Source organism: Hibiscus syriacus, unplaced genomic scaffold, assembly GCF_006381635.1.
Source record: "Hibiscus syriacus cultivar Baekdansim isolate YM2019G1 unplaced genomic scaffold, ASM638163v2 tig00111584_pilon, whole genome shotgun sequence".
Classification (NCBI taxonomy): Eukaryota; Viridiplantae; Streptophyta; class Magnoliopsida; order Malvales; family Malvaceae; genus Hibiscus; species Hibiscus syriacus.
Window position 1 is genome coordinate 1389194 of NW_024063127.1, and position 26750 is coordinate 1415943.

General features: G+C 32.3%; 4 protein-coding genes and 1 long non-coding RNA gene across 5 annotated transcripts; 3 read left to right on the forward strand and 2 right to left on the reverse strand.

The window, feature by feature from the left end:
- Window positions 1–3604: 3604 nt before the first annotated feature.
- On the reverse strand, window positions 3605–3821 carry LOC120165641. The gene is made up of 2 exons (XR_005519843.1): window positions 3743–3821; window positions 3605–3670 (listed from the first exon to the last, which is right to left on the reverse strand). It is a non-coding gene; the product is annotated as an uncharacterized LOC120165641 (long non-coding RNA).
- A 3244-nt stretch (window positions 3822–7065) lies between these two features.
- LOC120165633 lies at window positions 7066–7394 on the reverse strand. The gene is made up of 2 exons (XM_039175110.1): window positions 7314–7394; window positions 7066–7230 (listed from the first exon to the last, which is right to left on the reverse strand). The coding sequence occupies exons 1-2, from the start codon at window positions 7387–7389 to the stop codon at window positions 7073–7075; spliced, it is 234 nt and encodes a 77-aa protein (XP_039031041.1). The 5' UTR covers window positions 7390–7394; the 3' UTR covers window positions 7066–7072.
- Window positions 7395–12627: 5233 nt separating this feature from the next.
- LOC120165597 (TSL-kinase interacting protein 1-like) lies at window positions 12628–15399 on the forward strand. Its single transcript, XM_039175076.1, has 6 exons — window positions 12628–12832; window positions 12912–13144; window positions 13260–13500; window positions 13891–14301; window positions 14794–14883; window positions 15153–15399. The coding sequence occupies exons 1-6, from the start codon at window positions 12695–12697 to the stop codon at window positions 15240–15242; spliced, it is 1203 nt and encodes a 400-aa protein (XP_039031007.1). The 5' UTR covers window positions 12628–12694; the 3' UTR covers window positions 15243–15399.
- A 2316-nt stretch (window positions 15400–17715) lies between these two features.
- Window positions 17716–22208, forward strand: LOC120165602 (UDP-rhamnose/UDP-galactose transporter 6-like). Its single transcript, XM_039175081.1, has 6 exons — window positions 17716–17895; window positions 18617–18848; window positions 19812–19996; window positions 20084–20284; window positions 20497–20658; window positions 21678–22208. The coding sequence occupies exons 2-6, from the start codon at window positions 18719–18721 to the stop codon at window positions 22002–22004; spliced, it is 1005 nt and encodes a 334-aa protein (XP_039031012.1). The 5' UTR covers window positions 17716–17895; window positions 18617–18718; the 3' UTR covers window positions 22005–22208.
- Window positions 22209–23805: 1597 nt separating this feature from the next.
- Window positions 23806–25288, forward strand: LOC120165634. The gene is made up of 3 exons (XM_039175111.1): window positions 23806–24010; window positions 24686–24861; window positions 25046–25288. Exons 2-3 carry the CDS (start codon window positions 24687–24689, stop codon window positions 25234–25236), a joined length of 366 nt encoding a protein of 121 aa, XP_039031042.1. The 5' UTR covers window positions 23806–24010; window position 24686; the 3' UTR covers window positions 25237–25288.
- The last annotated feature ends 1462 nt before the right edge of the window (window positions 25289–26750 follow it).

Here is a 26750-nt window from a genome sequence, read left to right on the forward strand (position 1 = left end):
AGTATCAAAACTAATATCGTGGTCAACTAAATAAAATTTTAAAAATTAAACTGATCTACAGTTGACTACACAAATTCTAAGAACGAAAAAGAGAGAACGGCTAGGGCAACGCTACAAGATGGATTTTAATTATAACATTGTTAACATGATTATAATTACATATAATATGGAGGTCTCCCATGGAAACTGCTCTCAACCTAGCGTTGGGGGCAGCCTACTATCTTACCTCATCTTATCCCATTACATATGAGAATAAGGGTCAGCTAATTATTTTAAAAATAAATATCATACTTATGCCGACATATATATTATAAGTATTTAAATCCTACTGTCATATTTTTAATTAGGATTGTAATTGTATTTATCAGTCTATTGAACATCGTCAAAAGCTATATTATAATCTTTTATTGAATAATAAAGGAACAGATTATAACTACATATAATAAGAATTACTTTACTCTCATGATATGTTTTAAAGAATAAAATATGAATATAATCTCCAATTTTAGATTTATTTAACGAACGTAAAAATTTATGTAAGTATTTGATTTCCCCACTAATGTTCGATTACTCTGATTTCAAATTCAATCTGAACTTTAACGATTAGTGTAAATTTCACTTATATGTGTCAATATTAATATAATAACCTAATTATGTCATGTCTGATACTTTGTAAGATAACATTACCTTAAACACTATCAACTTCGCGAACAAACAAGCAGAGCAGGCATCCACAATTCAAACAACACACCAACTACGATGCCGTCACCTCTTAAACGGCGTTTGCTTGGACTGGTAAGTCTGGCCTGGAAGAATACCTACCACGCCCGCGCCCGCGCCCGCTTCTTCCCCTGCCACGACCACGCCCTGCGAGCATGATGATGAGCAAATCATACACTGCCAATGATGTTAAAAGGTACAACAAACCAATGACGACAATCTAATAATAAAACTAGGTGTCTGCTCTCGGCAGATGCTTGTGATAACCAAATTCTTCCTTACGTGAACTGCACATTCTTCGACATACGAATCACATCATTCAAATGAAATTTTTGGAAAACCTAGTTTAAGTCGGCAGATAGTTCACTCTGATACAAATAGAAAAGTACTTGAAATTTCCAACTATTTTAATTTTGAAAAATTGGCATAAAATGCAAGTTAGCAATGAATTTGGAATGCTGAGCAGGCATGTTACCTAGAAGGTAGGTAGTTAGCCTTGTTATTATATTTGAAATTCATCTCTCTTATTCAACAACAAGCTAGTAGCAAAACAAGAACATCATACTTCGAACTCTATTCCAAATCACAAACTTACCACGACCTTGGGCTGGGGTGCATGGGACTCACCATACTCATAGTACCATCCAGCATCATATCCTCGTCCTCGACCCCGGAAAGGGTTACCTCTTCCACGCTCCCGACCTAGGCCACCAATACCATGCCAGAGTCCCAACCATCACCATTGTATACCCCTACTGCACGATAGTTTCCTGAACCCATCAAAGAGGCAGAACACATCCAATGAGCATATTCACCAAGTTATATAAACAGTACATAACATGAAAGAAAAGCAAAAAAATACGAAGTAAAGGATGCAAAGATATACCAAAGATCAACGCAACAATAATACTAAAATAAGACAGTATATATTGGCTGAAGAAAAAGGAAAGTAGATAAGTTATTTTCTCCGTGCACAAAAAAAAGGGAGTCACGGGATGCACCAAGGTAACAGCATTGCTTTGAAATAATTATTCTAAATTCAAGAAGCAAAGGGTAATGAAAAGTTGACATACTCAAACTGAAAACCGTATATGATATAATAAGGATACCTCGACCACTTCTTCCCCTTCCTCACGTCTCCGGTGGAGCCTCAACAGCTAGATGACATCAAAATATCAGATATTACAAACTCATCATCTAATTTATTTTCCCTTCGATGAGTACTTATTTACGAAACAAGATTGCATACCTCCATCTTCAAATTCATTTAATGGTTTCACTTGATCAACCGAAAGAGGAGGTTGCATTTTAAGAGTAATTAGATATGACCTAAGAAGCAGAATTCAAACCCAGAGAATGGGAAAACTCAAATGTATTCAATATTTCTCAACGAAATATTGAACAAATAGTAACCCATATTATATAAGAAAAACCTAGCACCAGCTGGTGCATGAAGAGGCTGTTGAAAATGAGACTGGAGGTGCATCAATTTCTGTCTACAGGAGCTGTCACTGCTAGTTCCATTTGGGATTCTATCAGAGAAAAGAGACCCAGGGTTCCTTGGCAGAAACTGCTTTGGTACCCCATGCACATACCAAAATTTAGCCTTATCACCTGGATGGCATTTTTGGATAGGCTTCCTACCAAGGTCCGGTTACAACGCATGGGAGTGATTACTGATTCTCTTTGTGTTCTTTGTTCTGCAGAACCTGAATCAAGAGACCACCTATTCCTTTCTTGTCCTACTGCAGCTTCCCTTTGGGAGTCCATCTTCTCTTTATCAGGTTTGATCTTTACTGCCTGCACCTGGGATGACTTCATGTCTCAGGCTTGTATTTACTGGAAAGGAAAATCCTTGCTTTCCTTGGTTATGAAGCTGGCTTTGAACACTTTATTGTATTTGTTATGGGAAGAGAGGAACAAACGTTTGCTCCAAGGGCGTTCAAGGTCTCTTGAAAACTTACTTAAGGCAATTAAAGAGGTTGTTAGTCTTCACTTAAAGGGTAGGATTTTTAATCGACTGCTTACTGTGAATATTAACCTCTGCAATCAATGGAATATTGCAGACCATTGATTCTTTTTGTATGTAATCTGTTTTGACTCTATTGTATTTTGTAGCTTCTTGCTATTTGGATAATAAAATCTTACTTATCCAAAAAAAAAAAAATAGAAGTATACAGTCGTAAAAAAAAGAAAGAGACAATTCTTCACATGAAACAAAAACAAGGGACAACACATAAATGCATCATAGAATGTCTAAATCCAAAGCCGGAAATTAGACTTCCAACTTTGAAACAATTAAAAATAAGTGGAAGTATTCTGATGAAGATCGGGAATTCTCCTCTGAAGACAGAAACCTTGATATAAATCAAGAAAATGGCATACGTATATATACATGTAATTGAGAAGTGAAACAGAGAGGGACATCTTCAAGCTACCTTGATTAGCTCTGCAATCATCAGTCTTACTAATGGCTCTGCCCATTGCTTTAAGAACAATCTCACTGGAACCTTTCTCCTACATAAAATGCAGAGGGAAAAAAGTCAAATAAAAAACAATTTAATTCCATATGAAGGAATTTTAATACTAAGATTAAATTTTTAAGTATGAAGCACTTACTGAACCCCAATTACCACAATAGTCACTATGAAGCACAAAGTTAAATCTCCATGGATGTAATCTACTTAAAGTACCTATGAATCTCCAAATAAATGGAAAACTTAAACATACTCATAGCTACTCATACTATAGGAAGGGAAGCATTTCATCCCAACAATTGTATCAGAAAAATATTACATACTTTGAGGAGAGTGGTGGCATAGGTAATAAAACTCCTCATTGCTTATCCTAATTTCATTTTGGTTTATGGGAATCTCTGATTTTGGCTTCTCCACCCTCTGATACCGATCCATCTATCTTTTACAATTTTCTTTTTTTCCCATTATCAAATCTAAAGCAACAAAATCAATCAAAAACACACAGAAACCAAACAAAAAGAAATTCTGGGTTTTGTTGGATTTACCTCAACTATCAGCAAAGAAACTAAGAGAGTGAAACTGGAGCTGGAACTGAAACCAAACAATTTTTTTTATATTTTTTTTATTAATCTGAAATAAATATAAAAAATATATATTTAAATACACACATCTTTAATATTCTTGATTGCGAAATGAAATATAAGAAATGAGAAGTATTGTGGGTTTTTTTTAACGAAATTCAGTTTTACTTTATCAACAGAACAATTCAAGTAGTAAGAAGTTTGATATCGTTTAAGCAATATCTCATATTCGAGTTCTTATATATGCAGAAAATTCACTGAAACTCGAATTGATATAGATTACTCAGGACAAAGCCTTGAAACTGAAGGGAAACAAAACAAAATCAGTTCTACTTCGGTTCTAGATTAAAGGGAGAGTAGGGTTTTACAGAACATTTCCCCCCTCACTGGATTGGACATGTAATGTTATTTGGATTTCAGGAGACCAAACTTTGGCGTTACTTTTGTATTAGATGTCAAACTTGTAGGTGATTCTATAAGCTTAGTTAGTGCTGAGCAATAAATATGAAAAAAAATCCATCTGCACTGTAATTTATGAACGGATTATAGTTTAAAATTGTGATTATATGATTTTTTTTGTTTTTTTGTTTTTTTTGAAGATGGATTAGCTGATGGTAACGGATATGTAGGGAGTTCTAATCCAAAAGAATTAAAAGATTAAATTTAACAATATTAGCACTAAGCTTGCGGTCATCAAACAAGACACGTGATGTAAGAGCTCGATAATGTTAATGGATGCGTTGAAAGGAATTATGTTTAATTCGTTCATCTACTCTTTGAGCTTAATTTTATTTGGTCAGAAATGCACCGAAGGATGTTGAGGAACTGATTTAATTTAGAAAATTTTAAATTTTATATAATTCAAGTAATTTTATATTTTATACTGATGATCTAGTTTTTTTTTTTTTTTGTAACTTTATGCTCCTAAATTTATAATAGGCTTAAGGATCACTTTTGTCCTTGTAGCAGATACAATTTATCATTTTTGTCTCTATTGTATTTTCGTATCAATTTAGCCCTCAAAATTGTTTAAATACATCATTCTATACCTTATGCCTAACTTAAAATCGTAAATTATAAACCCTAAGGGTTTAGGGTATAAGGTTTATGGTTTATATGGTTTAAGATTTAAGGTTTATAATTTAGGATTTTAAGTTTGGGGTATGGTATAAAATGATGCAATTGAGCAATTTAAAAGGTTAAATTGATGTGAAAATACGATATGGGCGAAAGTGATAAATTAAGTCTACTACAGGAGTAAAAGCTACTATTTTTCCTTTATATTATAATTTCTTAAAAATTTACATCTTTGATTAAATACATATGTTCCTCTTTACATTTAATTGTATATAGAAATCAAATTTTAACATTTATAATTGAAAAATATACATGCATAATTTTAATGTGTTAATATTTGATATATTTTCCCTATAGATAACATGATAATATTTTTACATATTATCATATCATCTTCTATTCACATACGATACACAAAATTATAAGAAAATACTGAAATTTTTTCAAGAATGAATTTTCACCATTAACCATTTAAGAAGTAAACCATCTCCAATTGAATGCTATAGTTTATGCTCTACAAACCATTTTAACTTCCTATGCCGTTCAAGCAAGGTTTTTGTTGTTTTTGTTAATTTCAATAATTTTGGGAACTTCTTCTTAATCAATAGCAATGGGGTGTTGTTCTTTTGTGTTTACTATTATCTCTAAGAATAATTATGAAGAGTTAAGTTTAATTTTTGTTGTTGTTGATGTAATAAGTTTATCTCGACGGTCATTGATAGATTACACCTTTTAAATTAAACAAAAGTTACAGTCAATAAGAGAAAGATTATAAGCCGGTGTTTAATTGGTGTTTAGAGGAAGAGGAAGAGAATGTTTCATTGTAAGTAAGAAAAAGGGTCGATCGAGGTAATTAATGGTTTACTCTCTTTTTCAGTTATGATTGTGATATTTATAATGACTTTTAGTGTGTTAATCGTAGGGTCATTATGGTTATTTATAGGTTGGCATACTAATTAAGTAGATATAATAGTCATACCTTGGATTTTGCTTTGACGTATCATGCGAGTCTTTCGGAGATTTTGCCTAATGGTCTTGTCTACACGTTGTAGTTGGCTTGAGGATTTCTATCTAAAGGAGCCAAACTTTTTGGAGGCTTCAATAAGCGATTGTTGATGACAACAAGTTTATCTTGTCGACAGTTAACAACTTATTCTTTCTGGTTTGAACGAAGAACTGCAGTCGATAAGAAATTGTCGTTGATCGGTGTTTAGAAGAAGAAGAGAAAGAAGGGTAGATTATGGTAATGAATGGTTTATCCCTCTTTTTTTTAGTTTTGATGGGAGTATTTATAGTAGCATTTAGTGTGTGTATCAATCGGTGAATCATTGTAAATATTTATAGGTCAACATGCAAGGTAGATATGATAATCAGATATTAACTTTCACTCTGGTAAATCATGTTTGTTATAGATCTTGTCTAAAAGTTTTATATATGCGATGTAGCTGGCTAGAGAAGCTAAACTTTTTGGAAGCTTCGATAAACGAAGGGATCAACCTAGGGTTCCAAGTTAGCGAAGGGCTGGTTGTTTCCGTAGTTCGTTCTCCGAATATATAGCACTTTTATTTGTCTGAATCTGTTGGTGAAGTTTCAAGGGTTTAGTTTCCAAACTGATATAACTAATCAACCCGATCCAAAGCAAGTCATACAACTTTATGCAACAGATTTTATGAAAAGCTCGGGCTCTCTCTCTCCTTTGTTATTTGCTGCTTAATTCATCAATTTCGTGCCGCTTCCTGATTTTGTTCCATTATTTTTCAGGTGAGAAAGCAAAGCCTTGTAGTTTAATGACAGAAACATGTAGGTATTTATAGGTATCCATTAAACAAAAAACTGATACAATATCCAAGGCTTCTCCATGCATGGTTATTAGTTACACACACAAAAAAACCCTAGAGAATAAGTGAATCGGATTCTCTATAAGATGATGAATACCTTGTTTTATCCTTCGTACCATGTAGAAATGACTGAATGTATATATAAAAATAACTGCTTTAGCAAGTACTTATTTTAATGTACAAAACTTTGGTAGTTAATTGTGGATCGGAGGCTTCCTTGTTGCCGGACTGTAGTCCATCTAGAGAATAAGTGAATCGGATTCTCTATAAGATGATGAATACCTTGTTTTATCCTTCGTACCATGTAGAAATGACTGAATGTATATATAAAAATAACTGCTTTAGCAAGTACTTATTTTAATGTACAAAACTTTGGTAGTTAATTGTGGATCGGAGGCTTCCTTGTTGCCGGACTGTAGTCCATAGCTACTAATTCATCAACCTTAACATGATCTTCTCCATGAATTTCCGTCGCCGTAAGTACTTGATCATCGTGAAGTACTTTCTGAGTTTCCTTAGCCACCGGCATATTTATTGCTGAAAAACAAAACAAAGAGTTCAGATCCGATCTCCTAAAGGCTAAAGATATATTAAATTCAATCGGAGATTCAAAACTTTACCTCTAGCTGTTGTAGCGATGAAGAGGAGGAGGAAAAAAGCAACAAGAAGAAGACGCTTGCAGGGAACCCTAGCCATGATTTTTTCCTGAATATGTTTGCTGTGAGAAACATCTTCAAGTTGGGTTTGTCTTATATGGAAGCAAAATCTATACAATGTCGACAAGTGGTGAATTAATGGACAATGACATGGAGTTTTGTAGTAACTCTACGTTAGTAATGTGGTCTGTTAGAGTCACCATCAATGTCTCCTGCTATCTTTCCCATGAAAATGCTACCTTGTGTACTCATCTAATGTAACTACGTACCCATCTATGTGTCATTCCTACTGTTATGATTAAGTAATTTCTTTTATCCTTCGTATTTTAGAACTATGAAAAAATAATATTTATGTGTTTCACGTGGAACTTACCTCGGGTTTTCTTTCTCAATTAATTGGCTTACTCAACTTGTACAAAGAAACAGGGACCGGGGAACAAGTTTCAGAATGCATGGCGTGCTGATTTATGGACCAAAACATACCTAAGTTGGCAACACTTATGGCCCTGCATTGCCATTAGAGTAGCAGTTTCTGAACAAGGCACAAACATTGCAATTGACACTCTTCTTGAATCCTTGCACTAATATAGCAAGCAGACATTTAATTAAGGACAACACAACATCCCTCGTTGTTTTATAATTGTTATACATTTTACGCGGATCTTTTCTACAAATAATTACTCAACGATCAACGATTTCGAAATAAGAAGAGGCCTTTAAAGGATCCCTCTGCTGACCATAAACTCTGGAATCTTCACATTCTCCGGGCATATATCTTCTCTTGACATGATATCTGTCAGGTTCATGTGATCTGTCAGAGACAAATATACTATCACTCGATCACATTTATTGAACTTGTCAACCTACGAGTAATAATCATGAATTTCCGCTAAAACTAAAAATGAATTATCCGTTGTAATCCAAAATATAATCAATAATATTTATTATCGTTGTAATCCAAATATTATCATCAATAATAATAGATTTTTTATTCCATATTTACTGTAATTTATCGGGAGATAGGGCAAAAGATTAAGCTTCAAGCTTCTTACTTATCCATATCATCAAACTAAAAAAGAACTTTTTTGCAAAACAACAGTGTACTTAAATATTTAAGTTATTGTACATTAAAATCAATAAAACTGATCAAATCCAACATATTGAATCGAAAACTAATAGTTTGTCTGATTCAATCTCTTGTTCGGTGTATATAACGGACACCGGATGGGACTGCAATCGTTTTCAGAGAGGGGAGGTGATCGACAATTTCATGAAGGAAAAAAAATCACGTGAAGGGAGCTCAAGTCATCAGCCGGAGAGGTCCTCCTTGTCCGCAAAATAAAAAACATACACAAAACATGATTTATACTGCTAATTAAGGCATTCAAATGCAGACGTTTGTAAGGCAGACTAATGCAGGTTTATCACCAAGATGATACAGGGGAGTTGACGGGAGGTTCCTATCATGGAAATCTTAAAATTTTATATATTATTTAAGTATTTTTATATTTTTTATTAATAATATATTCTAAAATTTTATAAGTTCGTCTAAAATTTATCTCCTATATAAAACAAAATCACCAAGAGTCTAACTTTTCTCAATAACATGCTTCCGGGAACAACAGCACATGAACTTTAGGTCCATGTTGCTTTCAAGATTATGTTGTTATAATGAAGCTATGATTATATTGATTCTTTTCCTTTAGTATAGTAACTAATTTTCCTGTGTAATATTTTTTTTATATTAACATACCGACTTTCCAGTATTATTAAAAATCATTATTCTCATTGAGTGATCTTAATGGTTAAATGTAATTTTTCTTTCATGAGATTTTAGATTGAATGGATGCATCTACATAATACATGTATCGTCAATAGTTAAAAAAGATTATAAACAGATACACCTTAAAATCATTTCAAATTATTAAAAAAAAGTAAATATTTAAAAGAATTTATATTTTTAAATACTTGTTTTTATCAGATATGAATTAATGTTTCTTAATTCTTTAGAGATTTTGACTCGTTATTCTTATCCATCTAATTTAGTGGCCTCTTTACAATAAATCTCCATTTTTTTATATAATTTTCTTTAAATTTTAACATAACTCACGAATAATCCATTTTACATAATATACTTATAAGAACTCGAAGTGAACTAAAAAATCAATAATTGATTTTGATACCTTTTATCGTGAAATGATTAACCACTTCCTAAAATTAGTTTTGGCATCCTCCAACATTGTTGACTTGGAAGGGGAAAAAACAAAAGTTTGTATTTTTTTATGCACCCAGACCAAAACAGCGTAGACTGCAGACGAGTATGGTCCTGGGCAGTGAGTGATTAGACAAGCAAGGCTGTAAATCAAAAGGGTGGACATTGTCAAGCTGAGACAATATAAATGTGACTGGGGCTACCTTGTGCCCAAAGCTATATGACAATCTCCACTTGTTTGTAGATGAAAATGGAACGACTGTGATCTTGTCTGTTTTAATATAACATTCAATAATTTGTATATAGGAAACAATTTTAATATACGTTTAATGAAAGACGTTATCGATTTTGTTATTATTATTTTAACAAAATCGGTAAAATATTACTGGAAACATTATTATTTCTATCGATTTTGTTATTATTGGGCGCTTTATCGGTTTTGTTAACATATCCGGTAAAGCGCTACCTAAAATATTATTTTTTTTATACCGATTTTGTTATTATTTGGCATTTTACTGGAAATGTTAAAAAATATTAATGTTTTAGGTAGAAATAATAATGTTTTAGGTAATTTTTTTACCGGTTTTATTAAAATAATAACAAAGCCGGTATCGTTTTTTCTTAACCGTATATTAAGACTGCCGCAAGGTAGAACTTCCCGTACTATTTTCAAATTTTCTTCTCAATATTGTTTTTCATATTAAAATCTTTAAATAATTTCTTAGTATATAAATTTTTGAAAGAACAACTCTAGACATAAGATATCATAAATGCTATTTTGACATGATTTCTGACTTACTTATATTATTTATCAAAATTAAATCAATTATCAATCAATCATATTTACTGAGGATATTAATTTACGAGTAATTATCATGATATTACACCTAATATTACTATTGTGGACGACTATAAAATTTCTAAACTAAAATTAATAAAAACGAAATAAATAATATGAAAAATCATAATTTCTACTCCTTTCTATGCTCCCTCATTATAGAATTTTTTTAATAATTTAAAATGATTACAAAGTATTATTCGTTTATAATATTTCTTAATTATTGATGTACACACATCATATAAAAATAACTGCTTAAATCTATTACTTTTACGAATAATTCATTTCTCTTAATCATTAAAATTATTTAATAAGTGAATAATTTGTATTTATGTTATATATAATATTATGATATGTTGGTATTATGTTGAATCCGCAGCCGTGCCCGTATTTTTGAAGAGGTGGTGATGCCTATGAAATGGAACCTCATCATGGTGGATGAGGGGCTGACAGCATGCAAGAGCAGGCTGGAATTGATTTGATAAAATTCACGTAAAATGACATGAAATTATCGTTTTCATTCACAAATCCCAACAGGTTCCATTTATGTTGCGGTCTGGCATGAGCCCATGCCGTAGGAACCAATGGTTCATCGCGTGATTCGTGCACCACCCACGCGCCCTCTCACGCTTTTAGTTGTTTGATGCTTTTTCCTCCGTGTTTGTGTTTTTCAATGATCTTTTACATCAAAATTATGGTGTCAAAACTTGATAGCAATCACAGTATAATGATTTGATGAATTATTTCACATTTATTAGTTCCCATGTATTTCATATAAATTATAATATTTAAATTTACAACTTTCTAAATATTCTAATAATAACAACAATAAATGAATTAATTCAGTCATTATTCGAGACATAATATCTGAATTTGTATTCATTCAAACTTAATTTTATATCTTTTGGTCCAAATAAATATTAATTTCATATAAAAAATTTAATTAAAATGTAATATTATAAAAATAGCTTATTTATAAAAATGAAACTACTTTGAAAAACACATATGATTGTGAAACCATTGTGAAAAACACAGATAATTCTACATGTAATCTTTCGTATACATAGACCCCAATTCGATGAATTAAATTCTTCTGTGAGTCTGCTCCAAATATGAACAGTACTCGAATTTGATCGATTAAAATATCATTTAGGCTAGGAATTGGGCTCAAGTTCGGGGTTCGGCCCATATCTGATGCCTGATATGGCTTTTGTGTCCTATAAAAGCGTGAACTGATTTGGCGGCATTCCTCTTCGAATTTTGAATATTTTAACTTTTTTGCCTAAACAAACACGCCCTTCGAATTATTTTGCTGAGACACTCAAATTCCCGCCAGTGCTATTCACCACTTTCAAATTTCTCCTTCTCTCTTTCTGCTCTACGCTGCTTTGATTTTGTTCAGGTAAAACTAGCAGCCCTCATTTTTCTTTCTTATTGATCCTTTTTAAATAGAATTTAGAATTGTAGTTAGATTTATTTGCTAATCATTCAGCTTGTCCCCATGTTTTTCATTTTCTGATTTTATATCTTTGAATTTGAACATATGTTGCTGAATCATGTAACATGGTCAAAATTTTCAGATGATCTGTAATTTCAATTTTGATGTGTAGTTAGGACCTTAGTTATTTCCAGTTAATGGCTAAAGTTCGTTAAATGTCTAATGTTGTAACCCTAATTTGAGGATTGGGGGTTTGACTCGTAGGCAATTTAATTGAATCCGCTTTGGTAATGCTTAAACTTGCAATTCGTGACTATATTGTTTTTCTTTATCTAATCTAAAGATCTCGTTTCTTTCCCTGTGCCTCTGGTATGCGCTTAATGTTAATTGAAGGCTACAGGTGGCTGATCCTCACAGAAGTGGAGTTTCGGCTGAATTTTAATATTTTCTTCTTCTTTCGTTGTAATGTTGGCGGATGTTTTTAGAAAAGTACTTTCGGTTTAATGTTGTTTGCAATCGGGTTTGATTGATAGGGAAGCTTTTATCACATGGGAACTAATAGAAAGAGAAGGATAAAGGCCTTGGAACCACGTTCAGAAATTAACGTGCAAGGTTATAAAGGAGTTGATAAATCTAGGAAGATAGGTGTCGAGCAGCAGCTTCAGGGAGCAACAGGCAGGCCATTGGACTTCTTTTAATACTTTGTCTTGACTTATTAAGAAATTTATCTTTTTTTAAATACTGAAATTGTTCTTTTAATTATAAGTTTTTTATCTTTAGATTTAGGAAAAACAGAAAAGGATAAGCAGGCATCACCTTCTGGTTTGGCTGATGCAGTATCTTCGAAGTCTAAAACTATGACAACCAGTTTTGTGGAAGAAATTACAACGCCACCTGCACTTGACCTGAATACAGAAGAAAGACTTCATCCTTCCACTAAGATTAAGTTGCAGCTCTTTCCAATAGATGAAAGCACTCGTATAGGATTAGAAAAGGTAAAATTGTAAACCTAAAAGCACTTTGAGCCTATTACATAATATATATGTAGGCTTGAGTAACTATTCTTTACTCTAGGATGGGCTTCATCCATACTTGGAACTGACTTTAAGTGCTAGAAAGAAGATATCCTCTGTGCTTAAGCACATTGATACCAAGTGGGGCAGGTCAAGCATCGCTGTTGGGGAACCCATGCTTTTCCCATATGTAGCAGAAAATCTGACCAGTTACCGATGGACGAGAAATGACATTTGTATCAGTGCCAGGGATGTCTATGCAACAATTGGAAGCCCATCTGTGTTTCGTTTAAGGTCTAATACCTGATTACCTTTCTTAATCTTTATTTTCCATTTTCTCATTTTATACATTATTTATTGTGTCTCCTAGTAGTTTATTGACATATTGTAACTGATTTCTACTTTAAAGGTATGGGTGGATGTCTGATTTTGAAGCAAAAGCCTTTGGGCAGCCTTTTGTACCAGCTCCGTTCAAAGCCTCTTCAGAACTTGTAGATGCACAGAAAAGTTGTAACACTTGCATGCAGAATAATTATGGAAAGGGTGAAAAAGCTGAGGTAACTAGTGAAGAGTCTGGAAAACCAACCATTACAAGTGGAGAAACAAATGTAGCAGTTACTGAGAAGATGTCTAACGGAGTTGGTTCAATGGTAGTGTCTATGGCCATTTTTCTACTTATCAGCTCACCTAGAGAATAATGCCTTTTTCTATCTTATAATTTTATAAAACTGCATTGCCATTAACCTGAATCAAACATGTAACCTCAGTCAAGCATTTAATGTGGTTACAAGTTACAAAAAGGCATAGGCATGGCGATTAGATGGCTCTTTGAATATTGCCTTTTATATTTACACTTTTGTTTTGATGATAACAATTTTACTGGCTTATGAGATAAGGCTTTGGGATCACATTATGTAAGTTATTTGATTGTTGGCACAAAACTAAAAACTCCAAAAGAGTGCTGGGTTGCAAGAAGTTTCATGTAAAATAATTTACCATTCTGAAACTTCTTTTTCCATTTTTCTTCCTCTATCTTTTAGGAAAATGAAGCGGCAATGGATAGCAGCATGGGGCAATCATTGGCAATATGGGAAGACAGTCTAACTAACATTAGCATAGGAGGCCTGCTATCAGAAGCATCATTGCAGGGAAGGTTTGGTAATTGTGGTCCAAAATCAATTGGGATCTCTTCAGGCCTGCAACCATCTCAACTAATCTCTGATTCCTTTGATGCTTTCCTTGCTGGTCAAATGAATCCCTTTAAAAATCCAGGGCAGCCAGTTCAGGACTCGCATTCAATTTTAGATGCTGATGATACGTGCCATGCATTTGCATTTCAAAAAATTTCTTCCTTAGACAAAAATGCTATAGAATCTGGTGGAAATGCTTATTCTCATTCCAGCAGTCAGGACACTGATTCTAAGTCATTCAAACATCCCAATCCAAAAGAGGTATGCTAAATTTTTATTATAATTTCCAGCTTTCATTATCACAGTTCCATAACTGTTTTACATAACATATTTTCCAGTATAATAGCTATCAAGCTTCTTCTTTCTATTTTGTTGTTTAAAACTATTAAGTCTAGTAAATGAAGTTTTCTATCGTTTTTGGTAGACAAAACTTGACTGCTACAAAATATATTCCGACAAATCACTTTTAGTATTCAGTCACATTGAGCAATTCAGCGTTTTGTTATTTTTGTGGTATGCGATTTCAAACATAAGACAATTTTGATGGAAAATATTGTCATCTCCACCATCATGCTTTTTTTTTTATGTTTAAACAATCATAAAGTGTATTAATTGGCCTTTAAGATCATCTGCGGGGTGGCAATTTCATATCAACTATTTGATATATATATATATTTTCCTTTTGAAGCACTTGTATTTTGTTAATTAGGATATAAACTTATAAATTTAGTTATTATGTCATTATTTTCACAGGCCAATAATCAACAATCAGACACAGACTTGATACTTTGTTCACGAGCATATAAGGATGAAAGCAGTCTGGGGCTCTCAGGCATCAACTGGGTACTTCGTTCATTTCTTTGTCTAAATTCTCTCCTTTTTTTTAGATATTCATATTCTATATAAATGTGTGTTAAGTATATATATTTGGACACGATCTTCTAAATACATAAATTTTTTAAGGAAATTTAAAATGTGTTCAACAAATACTTGTAAATCGTAATACAACACTCACAGCCATGTACAAATAACATAGAATGCTGTCATTTATTTTAATACTTTTTGTTATTTGTATTTATTATCATTTTTCTTTCTATGTAATGTGGATGCAGACAGAATCTTTGGGGCCCTTTGATTCGGGCTTGTCTTCCCGCAAAGTTATAAGTGCAAGCGATATTAGCATAGATGGCATTGTCCAGTAGCATGCTCCTCTCGAAGGTATGAATAAACAACGCACACTAATACAAACCATAAGGAGGAAAAAGAAGTTGAAAACTTATTTTACAGCACAAACATTCTTAACTTGTAAGCTTTATAAATTGTTATCTTGTAAATTTGTTTTTGTTGTTGTGAATATTAGGTTCAAAAACATTATAAAAATTGGAAGTAAATAATATCGATGATAAACCTGAAATGAAATCTGAATGATTGAATAACATATTTTTAAAATATTTTTACAATATTAAATTTAAAAATCATTAAAGAATTTTAGGTGAAACACGTGGAAAAGTGCAAATTTTTTACTGTAAAAGTGGAGCCGAAATAGACAAATCTCGTTTCGTTGTAGTGTCATTTCTATTTGACAATGATTTGCAAGTTCTTTTGGAAAATAATTCTATAAATTAATTAAGATGTAATGTTTAATCTAATTCTTTTTGAAAAATAGAAATGAAAGAGACTAGTAGAGCCGTAATTTATTGTCAAATTCTTTTTTATTTGTTTGTACTTGTTTTTAGGATAAATAATTTTATAAATATATTTATTTTAAATTTATAATTTTTATGTTAGATATCGTTTAATGATTTATCTATCAACGATGTGCTGTAAATGTAATTTGTTGAATCCAACTGCATCAACAATCATAAATATAAATACAATTAGGTTTGATTATAACACGTTAAAACTTAAAACTCTTACATGTTTTAAGTAGTTAAATACAATTAAAAATAGATAGTTTTGATTTTTAAAAAGGTAATTACACTAAACGCCCTTAAATTATGCTTAATTTCTAAATTAGTTCTTATTTTTTTTAAAACTTTAATTTCATCTCAAACTATTGGTATTTTTCAATCACATTCTTTCTCTAGTAAAACTAGTAAATACCATTAAAAGTTGTATATTATATAATAATACAATGTGATAAATTATAATTAATGTTGAAATAAACAGAAGAAGGACAAAACCTTTATATAAAAGATTTGAAAAACCCAAACCATCGAGTCACTTTATATTTATTGTTTAATTGTGGATGACTAATTTAGAACAAAAACAAGATATATTATTATTATTATTATTGATTAAGCTATGTTGTTGTCCTTGCTATTTAATCCTTATTTACTAGATATGATCTAATTCTTTTATTCATATTTTAGTTTATCATGTTTCTATATATACATTTTAGTCCAAATTTGTAACTTTGTTTTTATTACCAGTTATAATTTCATGTATGTATATATATAAAAATTAAAACCATTGTTGTAAGCCTTATTTGTATGAATTTTTTTATTCTATGTATTTTATTAAGCACATATTTATTTATATATTTCAATTTATACTTTTTATTATGGTTCCTTTACATATTTAAATATATATTTATTTTTAGTTATTAATTTATACTCCTCTATTTGTTATCACTCGAATGTTTTTCAAGAACATTTATTTGTAGAATGGGCGTAGAAAGTACCGCTTGATCGAAGCAGTGTGATCTAATACGATATTCAAACGAATGATGAACTTGAATTAAATCGATTTTTTTAAAATAATGATCATGCAAATTCCGATGTTATTTTTTCCTAAATAATTTAATATTTTTTAAAAAATAGAGAATATTCTTTTACAAATAAGAAATAGGTGAGATAATTTTCCCGATGGAGGATTGTAAATCTCGAGATTTCTTTTCAAGTTAAAGAATTTTCTCTGATATTTAATTCGGAATAAATTACTCATTGTCCAATAAATGGATCATACTTTAAATATCGATACGAAATCACAATTTCCACCATTTACGATAATATGTAAACAACTAAGTACCAACTGTGGGCATAGTGGGAGTCCTAATCCTTCCCTATACGTAATCGACTCCCGGATCTATTAAATCGGATTTTTGGTAAACACAAACCAATTTTTGTCTTAAAAATGATTTTTCCTTAAAATTGTTTTAAAAGAAATTTTTTAGGTATTCGACTTACCTAACCCAAAGGTCGATGTCGACTCCTATTCAATTTAGTTCAAACTAATTCAAAATCGTAAAGTTTTCAAATAAAGTCATAATTGTTTTTTAAACTTAATTGTTTTTCAAAAAAAATGGTTATGACAGTATCTGTTCTAAATACTCTCAACCGTTTGACAATGAACGCTCAATCACCCTACTGCAATTACTGGTACTTGAAGTGATGACATCTAAAAATAACAACAATTCTTTTAATTATGAAATTATCAAAAAAGATTTTTTTCCAATGACCAAAACATAAACGTTAAGTGACTAAATAAGTTATTTACCCTAAACATTATTGTCGAAAACAATAAAAATATATTAATCCATACTTTATTGTTCCACCATTCACAAGATTACACGTTCCACGATCAAAGCTTAATTTCTTTAAAGTATTGCCATTTATTAATTAAGTTTTGTTTTTAGTCTAATCTCTCTCCCTCACCATGTCCTTTAATGGCTAGGCAAGGAGAGGAAAATCATTTGAAATCAAGCAATCACTGCAACAGAAAATAAAATAAAAACAAAAAAAGTTCCGCTTTCTCTTTCATTCATAATTTCATATATAAAGAAAACCCTATATACAGGGCAAATCCCGAGAGAACCTCATTGGACTCTCACCTCCTCCCTCTTCTTCTTCTCAGGTTAGTTACAGTTATTTTCGAAGTTTGTTTTACGACTTAAGTTTTAATTTTGTATTTGCTTTGATGTACTTGGTATTTTTTTTATTGTTCTTTTCTCTTTTATTTGCTGTTTTGGACTGAAATTTCTTCTGATTTTGTATGTTTGAAGAATGAATCGTAATTAAAAAAATGTTAAATCTGCTTACCGAGAAATAGTAAATTATTTCTCCAATTTCATATGATCTGTAATGTGAACTTCAGTAAATGTTTAAATTTTGAATTCGATCATTTTTTTTCTTTGAACTGAAAGTTTGTAAGATCAAAAGTTTTCAATGTCATTTTTTTCTCGTTTAGATCTTCGGAAGCAGGTCAAATTTATGTAGGTAAAGGTTTCAATTTTAGATCCGTGCTTAATTGTGATTTTTAAAATAAAATTGAGCAAATCTCGAGTAGCCAAATAAACACAATGGTTGTTTCATCACTGGGGAAAAACAATGAGTATGTCCTAGTTCGCTCATTGTTTGTTATTTAGGTTTTAATGGGATAAGTAGTAAACAGAATGTTTATGAAAATAGCCTAGAAAGAGAGCGATGGAAAAATAGGATCATGGTTGTTTTGTATGATAAAGCACTTATCAATAAAACTTACGTGGTTATTTTCAGTTTCATTTTATTTATCAATTTCTTTTACAAGAAACATGCTTGCTTGTACTTTCTTTAACTTTTGCTTTTTATCAATACAGGTACAATACAACTACTGTTTTTTTGATACCTGGACTTAATTTTTGCTCGCGTGAAAATTGAGAAACAGGCTCTGCTTGCTAAGTTGGAAACTGTAGTGTAAAATGTCATCAGTGAGCAAGGCTGATAGCAAGGCTTCTCTAGATGTGGCCTCATGGGCTTTCAATATTGTTACATCTGTGGGAATAATCATGGTCAATAAAGCCTTGATGGCTACGTATGGCTTCTGTTTTGGTATGCTCTTAATAAACATTTTACCTGAAAACTTCAATATGCTGTGATTGCAATACATATTATTAGATTAATCACTTCATGTTCATCTTGCCTCTATAAATAAGTTGGACAGTTACTTAAAACTTTCGGTCAGTTTTCCAGAAACCTGGGAAACAAGGGTTCAAGAGATTTAGTTGGCGTCATTTTTTCATTGATTATGCTTAGGGTAAAAGTGGAGATGACAAATGGAAAATACTTTACAAATCTAAGCAGGCCCTAAATTTTCAAAACGGCTTAGTAATTCTCACGGACGAGAACATATAAGTGAACTTTGAACGGATAAGTAGCACGTAGTAACTCTTAGTTTTGTTTAGAGAATCCTTTAAAGAAAAGTTTAATGCATGGTGTTGCTTAAGAACCTCTGGCCTTATCTAGTTGATTGTAGTTATTTGATGATGTTTTGCAGTGGCATTTGATAATGCAAATACGTCTATCTGGTAATTTTTTGTCTCATGCGTTAGCATTTTTGTTGAATACAACAGTTATGCACTTAGAAGAATTGACTGGAAGGTTCCAGAATAGAATTTGGCATTACCTGTTTGTGGAGGTATAACAGCTTTCAAATGGGAGAGCTTTTTATTAATAAATGAAGGTTGAGAAGTGAACAGAACTCTTTTATGGTTGGATAAAGATAGAAGCTATCTTTCATTAGCATTGTTTTCTTTCTTCAGCTTATACATGAAAAGTCTCCAATGGGAAAATCCAGCTAGAATTTTAGCCTCCATCTTGGAGATCACCAGTTCAAATTCTAGGATGGAGGTCAGGACGAGATTTGTGGGATGAGAGAGAACTAGTGCAAATTTCTTAAATACCAAGAAGTATCATAGTATCATACATATGAAAAATATAGCTTGTTTTGAATATGTTCAGAAAATTCTAACAAAATTGGCCTGATTTTTTATCCCATTAATTACTGTGCTGCAGCTACAACATTAACAGGTTTGCATTTTGCCACAACAACATTGTTGACTCTTCTTCTTAGATGGCTGGGTTATATTCAGGACTCTTATCTACCATTACCCGAACTTCTCAAGTTTGTCATGTTTTCAAATTTTTCCATTGTTGGAATGAATGTGAGTTTGATGTGGAACTCTGTGGGCTTTTATCAGGTCAGTTTTAGTTACTTTGGTTATTATTATCTTCTATGTTTAAAACTTTTGGAAGTTATTAATTGTTTTGTTAAAAGTTATTCTCAGATAGCAAAGCTGAGCATGATTCCAGTATCTTGCTTTCTGGAGGTTATTTTTGACAAGTTCCGGTACTCAAGGGATACAAAGCTTAGCATAGTACTAGTTCTCCTTGGAGTTGCTGTCTGTACTGTTACAGATGTGAGTGTCAATTTCAAGGGCTTTTTTTCTGCTGTGATCGCAATCTGGAGCACAGCCCTCCAGCAGTATGTAAGTAAATCTTCATGACTCTGATTTTACGTATGATGCAATATATTAGAAGAAAATTTTGAATAGTAATGTCAAAAAGTTTTCTGTTTGAATTGATGTTCAGAATGAATTTTTCATGGCTTGATCTATTCCATAAATGAGACACCTACTCTTGTTCATGGTTGATATTTTGGGCTTTCCTCCTCATTCATTTATTTCTTTTAATTTTGCAGTATGTACATTTTCTTCAACGCAAGCATTCTTTAGGATCTTTTGACTTATTGGGACATACCGCTCCATTACAAGCTGCAAGTCTGCTTTTAACTGGTCCTTTTGTAGATTACTGGTTAACCGAGAAAAAGGTTTATGCCTATGACTACACTGTGACATCAGTGGTAAGGTTCTTATCAGAGTTGACTAGAATCTAGGGAGTAATGTTACTGCTCCTTTTTATTGGCATGAATTCTGATGAAGTCATTGGCTCACTGCAGCTATTTCAATTTTTTAACACGTTATATTTATGCTTTTAAATTAAGTTATACTGGTATATTTATGGATAGATTTTCATCTATAATGAGATTCAATCATTATCTGCAGCCTTTTCGTGCTCGCAAAATGCTAGAAGGCCTTGTTTGTCATTACAATAGCTTATTGAATAGGAAATTAAGAAATCTAGTATATTGTCAAAGTGGGTGCTATTGCATGTCCATGGCATTTTATTTTGGTAGTCAGTTGTGCCTAATTGGCTCAAAAAGGAGGGCAGGAGGAGGATCTACCTTACAGGCCCAGAAAGAGGACTCCCAACTGTTATTTGAGAATGCCTTTTATTTCTTTGTGTTCATACTGAGGTTATTTCCATCCTTGCATCACTTTATGACAAGGATTCACAAATAAGAAAACATGGGAGATTTAATGCTTACCTACTTTTCATCTTCTTCTTTTTCTTTTTGAATTATCATCTTCAAGTGCCCTTTCTCATGTCCTTTTCCTGCTGTCCAATAAAACTTTCGTAATGCAAGAAAACATGGCTTCACAAATAAGAAAAACATGGGAGATTTTTTACATCTTACCTGCTTTTCATATTCAAGGGCATATTGTCCCGTCTTTTCACAAATAAGGTTATTTTCATTCTTGCATCTGGTTATAACCAGGAAGCTTGGAAGATTTAATATCTTACCTACTTTTCATCTTCAACCGTGTCTATTTCTGTGTATGTATTTTATGTTCAATGGCATTAGACTGACATGCTTTGTTGATTGCTCAATGATCTAAACAGAAAAAGATTTTGATTATTTGTCTTATGCTTTTCTAACCTACCTGGATCTGCATTGCTTGTTCATATATGAATATTAACATGTCTGGCTTGCAAGTATATCATTGAGTAAAATGACATGTGCTGCTGTTTTGCTTGCAGCTTTTCACAATCCTGTCATGCACCATTGCAGTGGGAACCAACCTTAGCCAGTTCATCTGCATCGGCAGGTTTACAGCCGTATCGTTCCAAGTGCTTGGCCATATGAAGACCATTCTTGTCCTGATTCTAGGGTTCATTTTATTCGGGAAAGAAGGTCTTAACCTACATGTAATTCTGGGTATGATCATTGCAGTTGTAGGAATGATCTGGTATGGTAACGCCTCGTCCAAGCCTGGCGGAAAGGAACGACGGATTTATTCAGCTCCGAGCAACAAATCACAAAAACGCGACTTATTGGATTCCACCGAGATCAATGACAAGGTCTAAAACTTCGGTTACAGCTATATATATAAATCAAAGTTGCAAATTGTTATTAATGTTGCTTATTCATGTTGGTCCCAAAGCTACCGAAGTTCGCCCAATATTAATTTTTCAGTGTGAAATTCTGAGAACCTGTGATATCTTTACATTTTTGTTTTAGGGTACAGAGGAATGATGCATTTTGAAATGGAAAAGGATCATATATTTATATATTTTTTAACATTTAGATTCAAATTCGTTTGAAATTCGAACCAGTTTGTTGTATTAAAAAAACATTATAATAACTTAATTAGCACAAAATAAAAATATATTTTAATAATTTTTAACTGAGTTGACACTTGACATTAGAGGTGCACAAAAAATCCGAATATCCGAATATCCGAAAAAAATATCCGAAACCGGTTTTGGGAAAAACCGGTTTTTTTTAACCGGATCGGATTTTTTTAAACCGGTTATTTTAACCGGTTTGGAGAAAAAAACCCAGACCGGTTTTTTAACCGGATAAAAAACCGGTTAAAAAACCGGTTTTTATCCGAAAAAAAAAACCAGTCTGGGTTTAAAAAACTAGCCGTTAATATAGCCGTTTGTGACCGTTTTTGACCGTTTTTTTCTTTAAAAAATTACTATTTTACCATCCTAAACATGTATAAATAGGTTGAGGATGTATTTGGTTGATTACAACTTTCTCAAATCTTATTACACAACACTTAAACATCTCTCAAATCTTAGTTTTGTAATTTTTTATTCATCATGAGTAACACTGCTGAATCTTCCGTCGGGGGAAACCTTGAAGTCGTGAGAGTGATCGAACACACTCGAAACAAAGATATTTGGGATCACTACGATTTATGTGAGATGTATTTAAGTATTTAAGTATTTAAGTATTTCAATTATGTTGAGTTAATTAAGTATTTCAATTAAGTATTTGAATTTATCGAACTTGAGGTTTGATGATTTCTCTTTGATTCTCTCTTGATTCTAGTTGCTTGATGTTTCTTGTCTTTGATCAATGACTTCTAAGCTTGCTTAAATACACCTTGAATCACTTCTGAACGTTAGTGATAATTAATGAAGATAATATAGCCGTTTAAGTGTGAAAACATTTAATAAAAATGCTTAGAGCGTGAGGGAATCGGTACCCTCTCATAGGGAATCGGTTCCCTAAGTGTAAAATTCAAATATTTCGACCGTTGAATAGGGGGAATCGGTACCCCTATGGGGGAATCGGTTCCCTCCGAGCATTCTGGAAATCTCGCCAAACCATTCAGTGAGGAATCGGTACCCCCTTGGGGGGGAATCGGTTCCCTATGAGCAATCTGGAATATTAAAATCGGTTTTTTTATAACCGGTTTTTTAAAAAAACCGGTTTTTTTTAAAACCGAAACCGGTTACACCGGTTAGGATATCCGACCCTCCAAACCGGTTAGAAACCGAACCGGTTATTTTATAAACCGGTTTTTTTTCTATGGGAAAAAACCGGATCGGATAAAAACCGATCCGGATCGGATTGAAATCCGAATTATGTGCAACCCTACTTGACATCAATTAATTCATGATACCAATTCAATTAAGGAAATAAATATAAATATATTTTAATTTTAATATTTTCAATTTCTTACTTGATAAATTTTGATTCAATTTATCATTAAGATCACTTAATACGTTCCATTTATAATTTATGCTGTTGTATTTTTTTATGTATGTATTGATTTTAAATTTTGGTTATAATAATAGGAAAGCAAAAGAGAAGACCGGAATTACCAGAAAGCCCTCCACTATTCCCTTGGCTCTTTTTTTCCTGGAATCCTCATTCCTCGACATACCGGTCGTCTTCGATCGAAAATAAATAATAAACAAAAAAAAATTTCTCTCAAATCCTCCTGAAATAAGGAGAGGAAAACAAGCAACTAAAGAAAAATAACAATCTTGTTTACTGAGAAAAAGCTCAGAGGTTCTTGCGATTTATGGTGATGTCGTTAATCAATTGAACTTATCTGTTTTAACTTCTCCAGGTTCAGTCTAGAATTCAACTTGTCGTCCTTTTCCTCTTTACTTTTTTGTTGTTGTAAATTTTGGTATTTTATCGTTTATCTTATTTTAATCGTGTAATTGATGCTCGATTCATTTTCTTTCTGAATTTATTTAGATAATTCTCCCACTTTCTAAGTTAATACGCGGGGATGATATTGGTTAACTTCGGTTTGGTGGCTGAAAAAATTGAACGAGTGTAAATGGAAGAAATGGAGTGATTTTTTAAATGCTACAGTAAACGCTGTTAACTTGCTAATAAATTGATAGTTAACTTAGGTTCATTTGGTAAAAGTTTCTAGCCTTTTTGTTTGTTTGTTTTATTGTTATGGATGCAACCGAATGGATTTTATCCAAATCCTAAGCCATTGAACTGGAGAAAAATGTGATTGATTTATCTTATCAGTTTGATTACTTGAATACTTATTGCAATTTGTGCATTAAAATGAATTGCACAATTCCATGTATTATTTTGAAATGGTTGTTTTATAGATGAGCCTCACTTCTGATTAAATTGGCATAGGCATGTAGATTGGAATGCATATTAGGTTGGTTACGCAGGGCAATGTTCAATGTTAAAATGCATTGGAGGAATTAGACCTAGGTTTTGGTATGATTATAATATTTATGGTCTGCACTTTGATTCTGCTTATGAACAGAATGGACCATTCTTCCAGTGGTGAGGGCCCTGCTATACTGCAGTTACATAAATGGGATCCCTCAGAGTTGCCACTCAATTTGTCAGAATATCGCGAAGCCTTCATATCTCCAACAAGGGAATTACTGTTATTGCTTTCATACAAATGCCAAGCTTTACTACTTCCTTTGACTACAGGTTAATATTTCTTATTATCTGCTTCTGGACTGCCAAAATTGTATTGCATTTTTGTTAGGTTGGAAGGTCTTGATTTTGGGGCTTATTTTAATCAATTACTTGCTTTTTCTGTGCACTTGATTTCAATTGCATGGCTATTCTGGTTTACTTTTACAGTTGTTGAGTTTTCCCTTTTGGTTTGCAGGGGGATCTGTAGACACTGATATTTCTGAAATTTGTCATGAAGAGAGTCCCCAACATTTAGATTTATTAGCTTGTACTAATTTAAAGGATGATTTTCGTGCACTTCTGGATCAGCAACATATTCTGATGACAGTATTTCCCTTGAACCTGGATTTTCAAAGTCTAACTGTTACCCTTTTCTTTGTGATGTAAAGTCATTGGCTTGGGGTGTGTGTGGGGATACCTATAATGTAACATCCGCAATACCGGGTTAGTGACCAAATTGTAAAGTTTCAGAATTTGGTGACTAAAGTAGAAGAATGAAAGAATTCAATGATTATTTGAATATATATTGAAGGTTATTTGGTAATTATTAAAGGAAATTAAGGGTATTATGGTCATTTGACCAGAAAGATTTTTATAATTTTTTTTAAGGTAATATAAACGTGGGAAATGAGAAACATCCAGAGTTCTCTTCTCCTTTCTACTTCTTCATACGTGGGAGAGCCAAGCTAAAGGTGAGTTTTCTTGTGGATCAAATTCTTGATGAATTTAAGGTTGCTTATTGATCCTTAGATAATAACTAAGCTTAAGGAAAGCTTAGATTATTTTAAAACTATAAGATGAGGAGTAGATGAAGAATTAAAGAAAGGAAGTAGAAAAGTGAAATCTTGAAGTAGAGTTCATTTCTTAAATTGGAAGTTAAATTTGACTTGTCAATGGTTAAATTAAGAGATTTGGAGTGATAGAATTGGATTTAGAACATATAGAAAATTTGGTATGATTCTTGAATCTCATAAAGAAGATAGGATTTTGAGGTTAAAGATGATTTACATGGATATAAGTTGGTTCAAGTAATGGTAATTGAGTTTAATGTCAAAATAGGGGCTTAGAATAGAAGATTTAAGGGAAGAGTTGATGATTTACGTGCTAAAATGTTAGTTCTGGGCAATGTGCATCGATGCACATTCATTGTGCACCGATGCATCGATGATAAATACCCGAAATTTGTTTAAGGTGCATCGATGCACATGCAGTGCATCGATGCATGAATTTAAATAGAAAACATCGAATAGGATTTATGCATCGATGCATAAGGAGTGCATCGATGCATCCCCATTAAATACAAACATCGAATAGGATTTATGCATCGATGCATGGTGTAGTGCATCGATGCATACCTTCATTAAAAGATGAAATTGGCTTTTCTTTGAGACTAAGGAGTGATAGTTTCGAATATATCAATCAGTATACTGATAAGTATTAATGTATTATTATGTAGATATAGAAGGAAAGCTTGTTCCGGAACAAACTAAGGATTAGGATTGATTCAAACAACGAGGCCCAGGTGAGTGCATATTTAATAGTATATGATGTGCGATGGGAATAAGACTTGCGATGAGTCTATTTCCTGAAGTGTTACACATGAATGCATGATTAAAGGCATGAATTGAATATGCATGTATGTATGCTTGATTATATGGATTGATCTGTTCTTTTATGTGTTAGGTGAGAAAGTATAAGTGATTACATAAGAAAGGTTATGAATTATATGAGATATAAACTATGTGATCATAGTAAAATAGAATTATTATTATTATATGATAAGTGAAATAAGCTGGATAATATTGATCTATAGGATGAAGTGAGAATAGTACACTAACTAGGAGATTTGAACATAAATTATAAGATGAACATATAAGATAAGCTAGATGGGAAAGATTCAT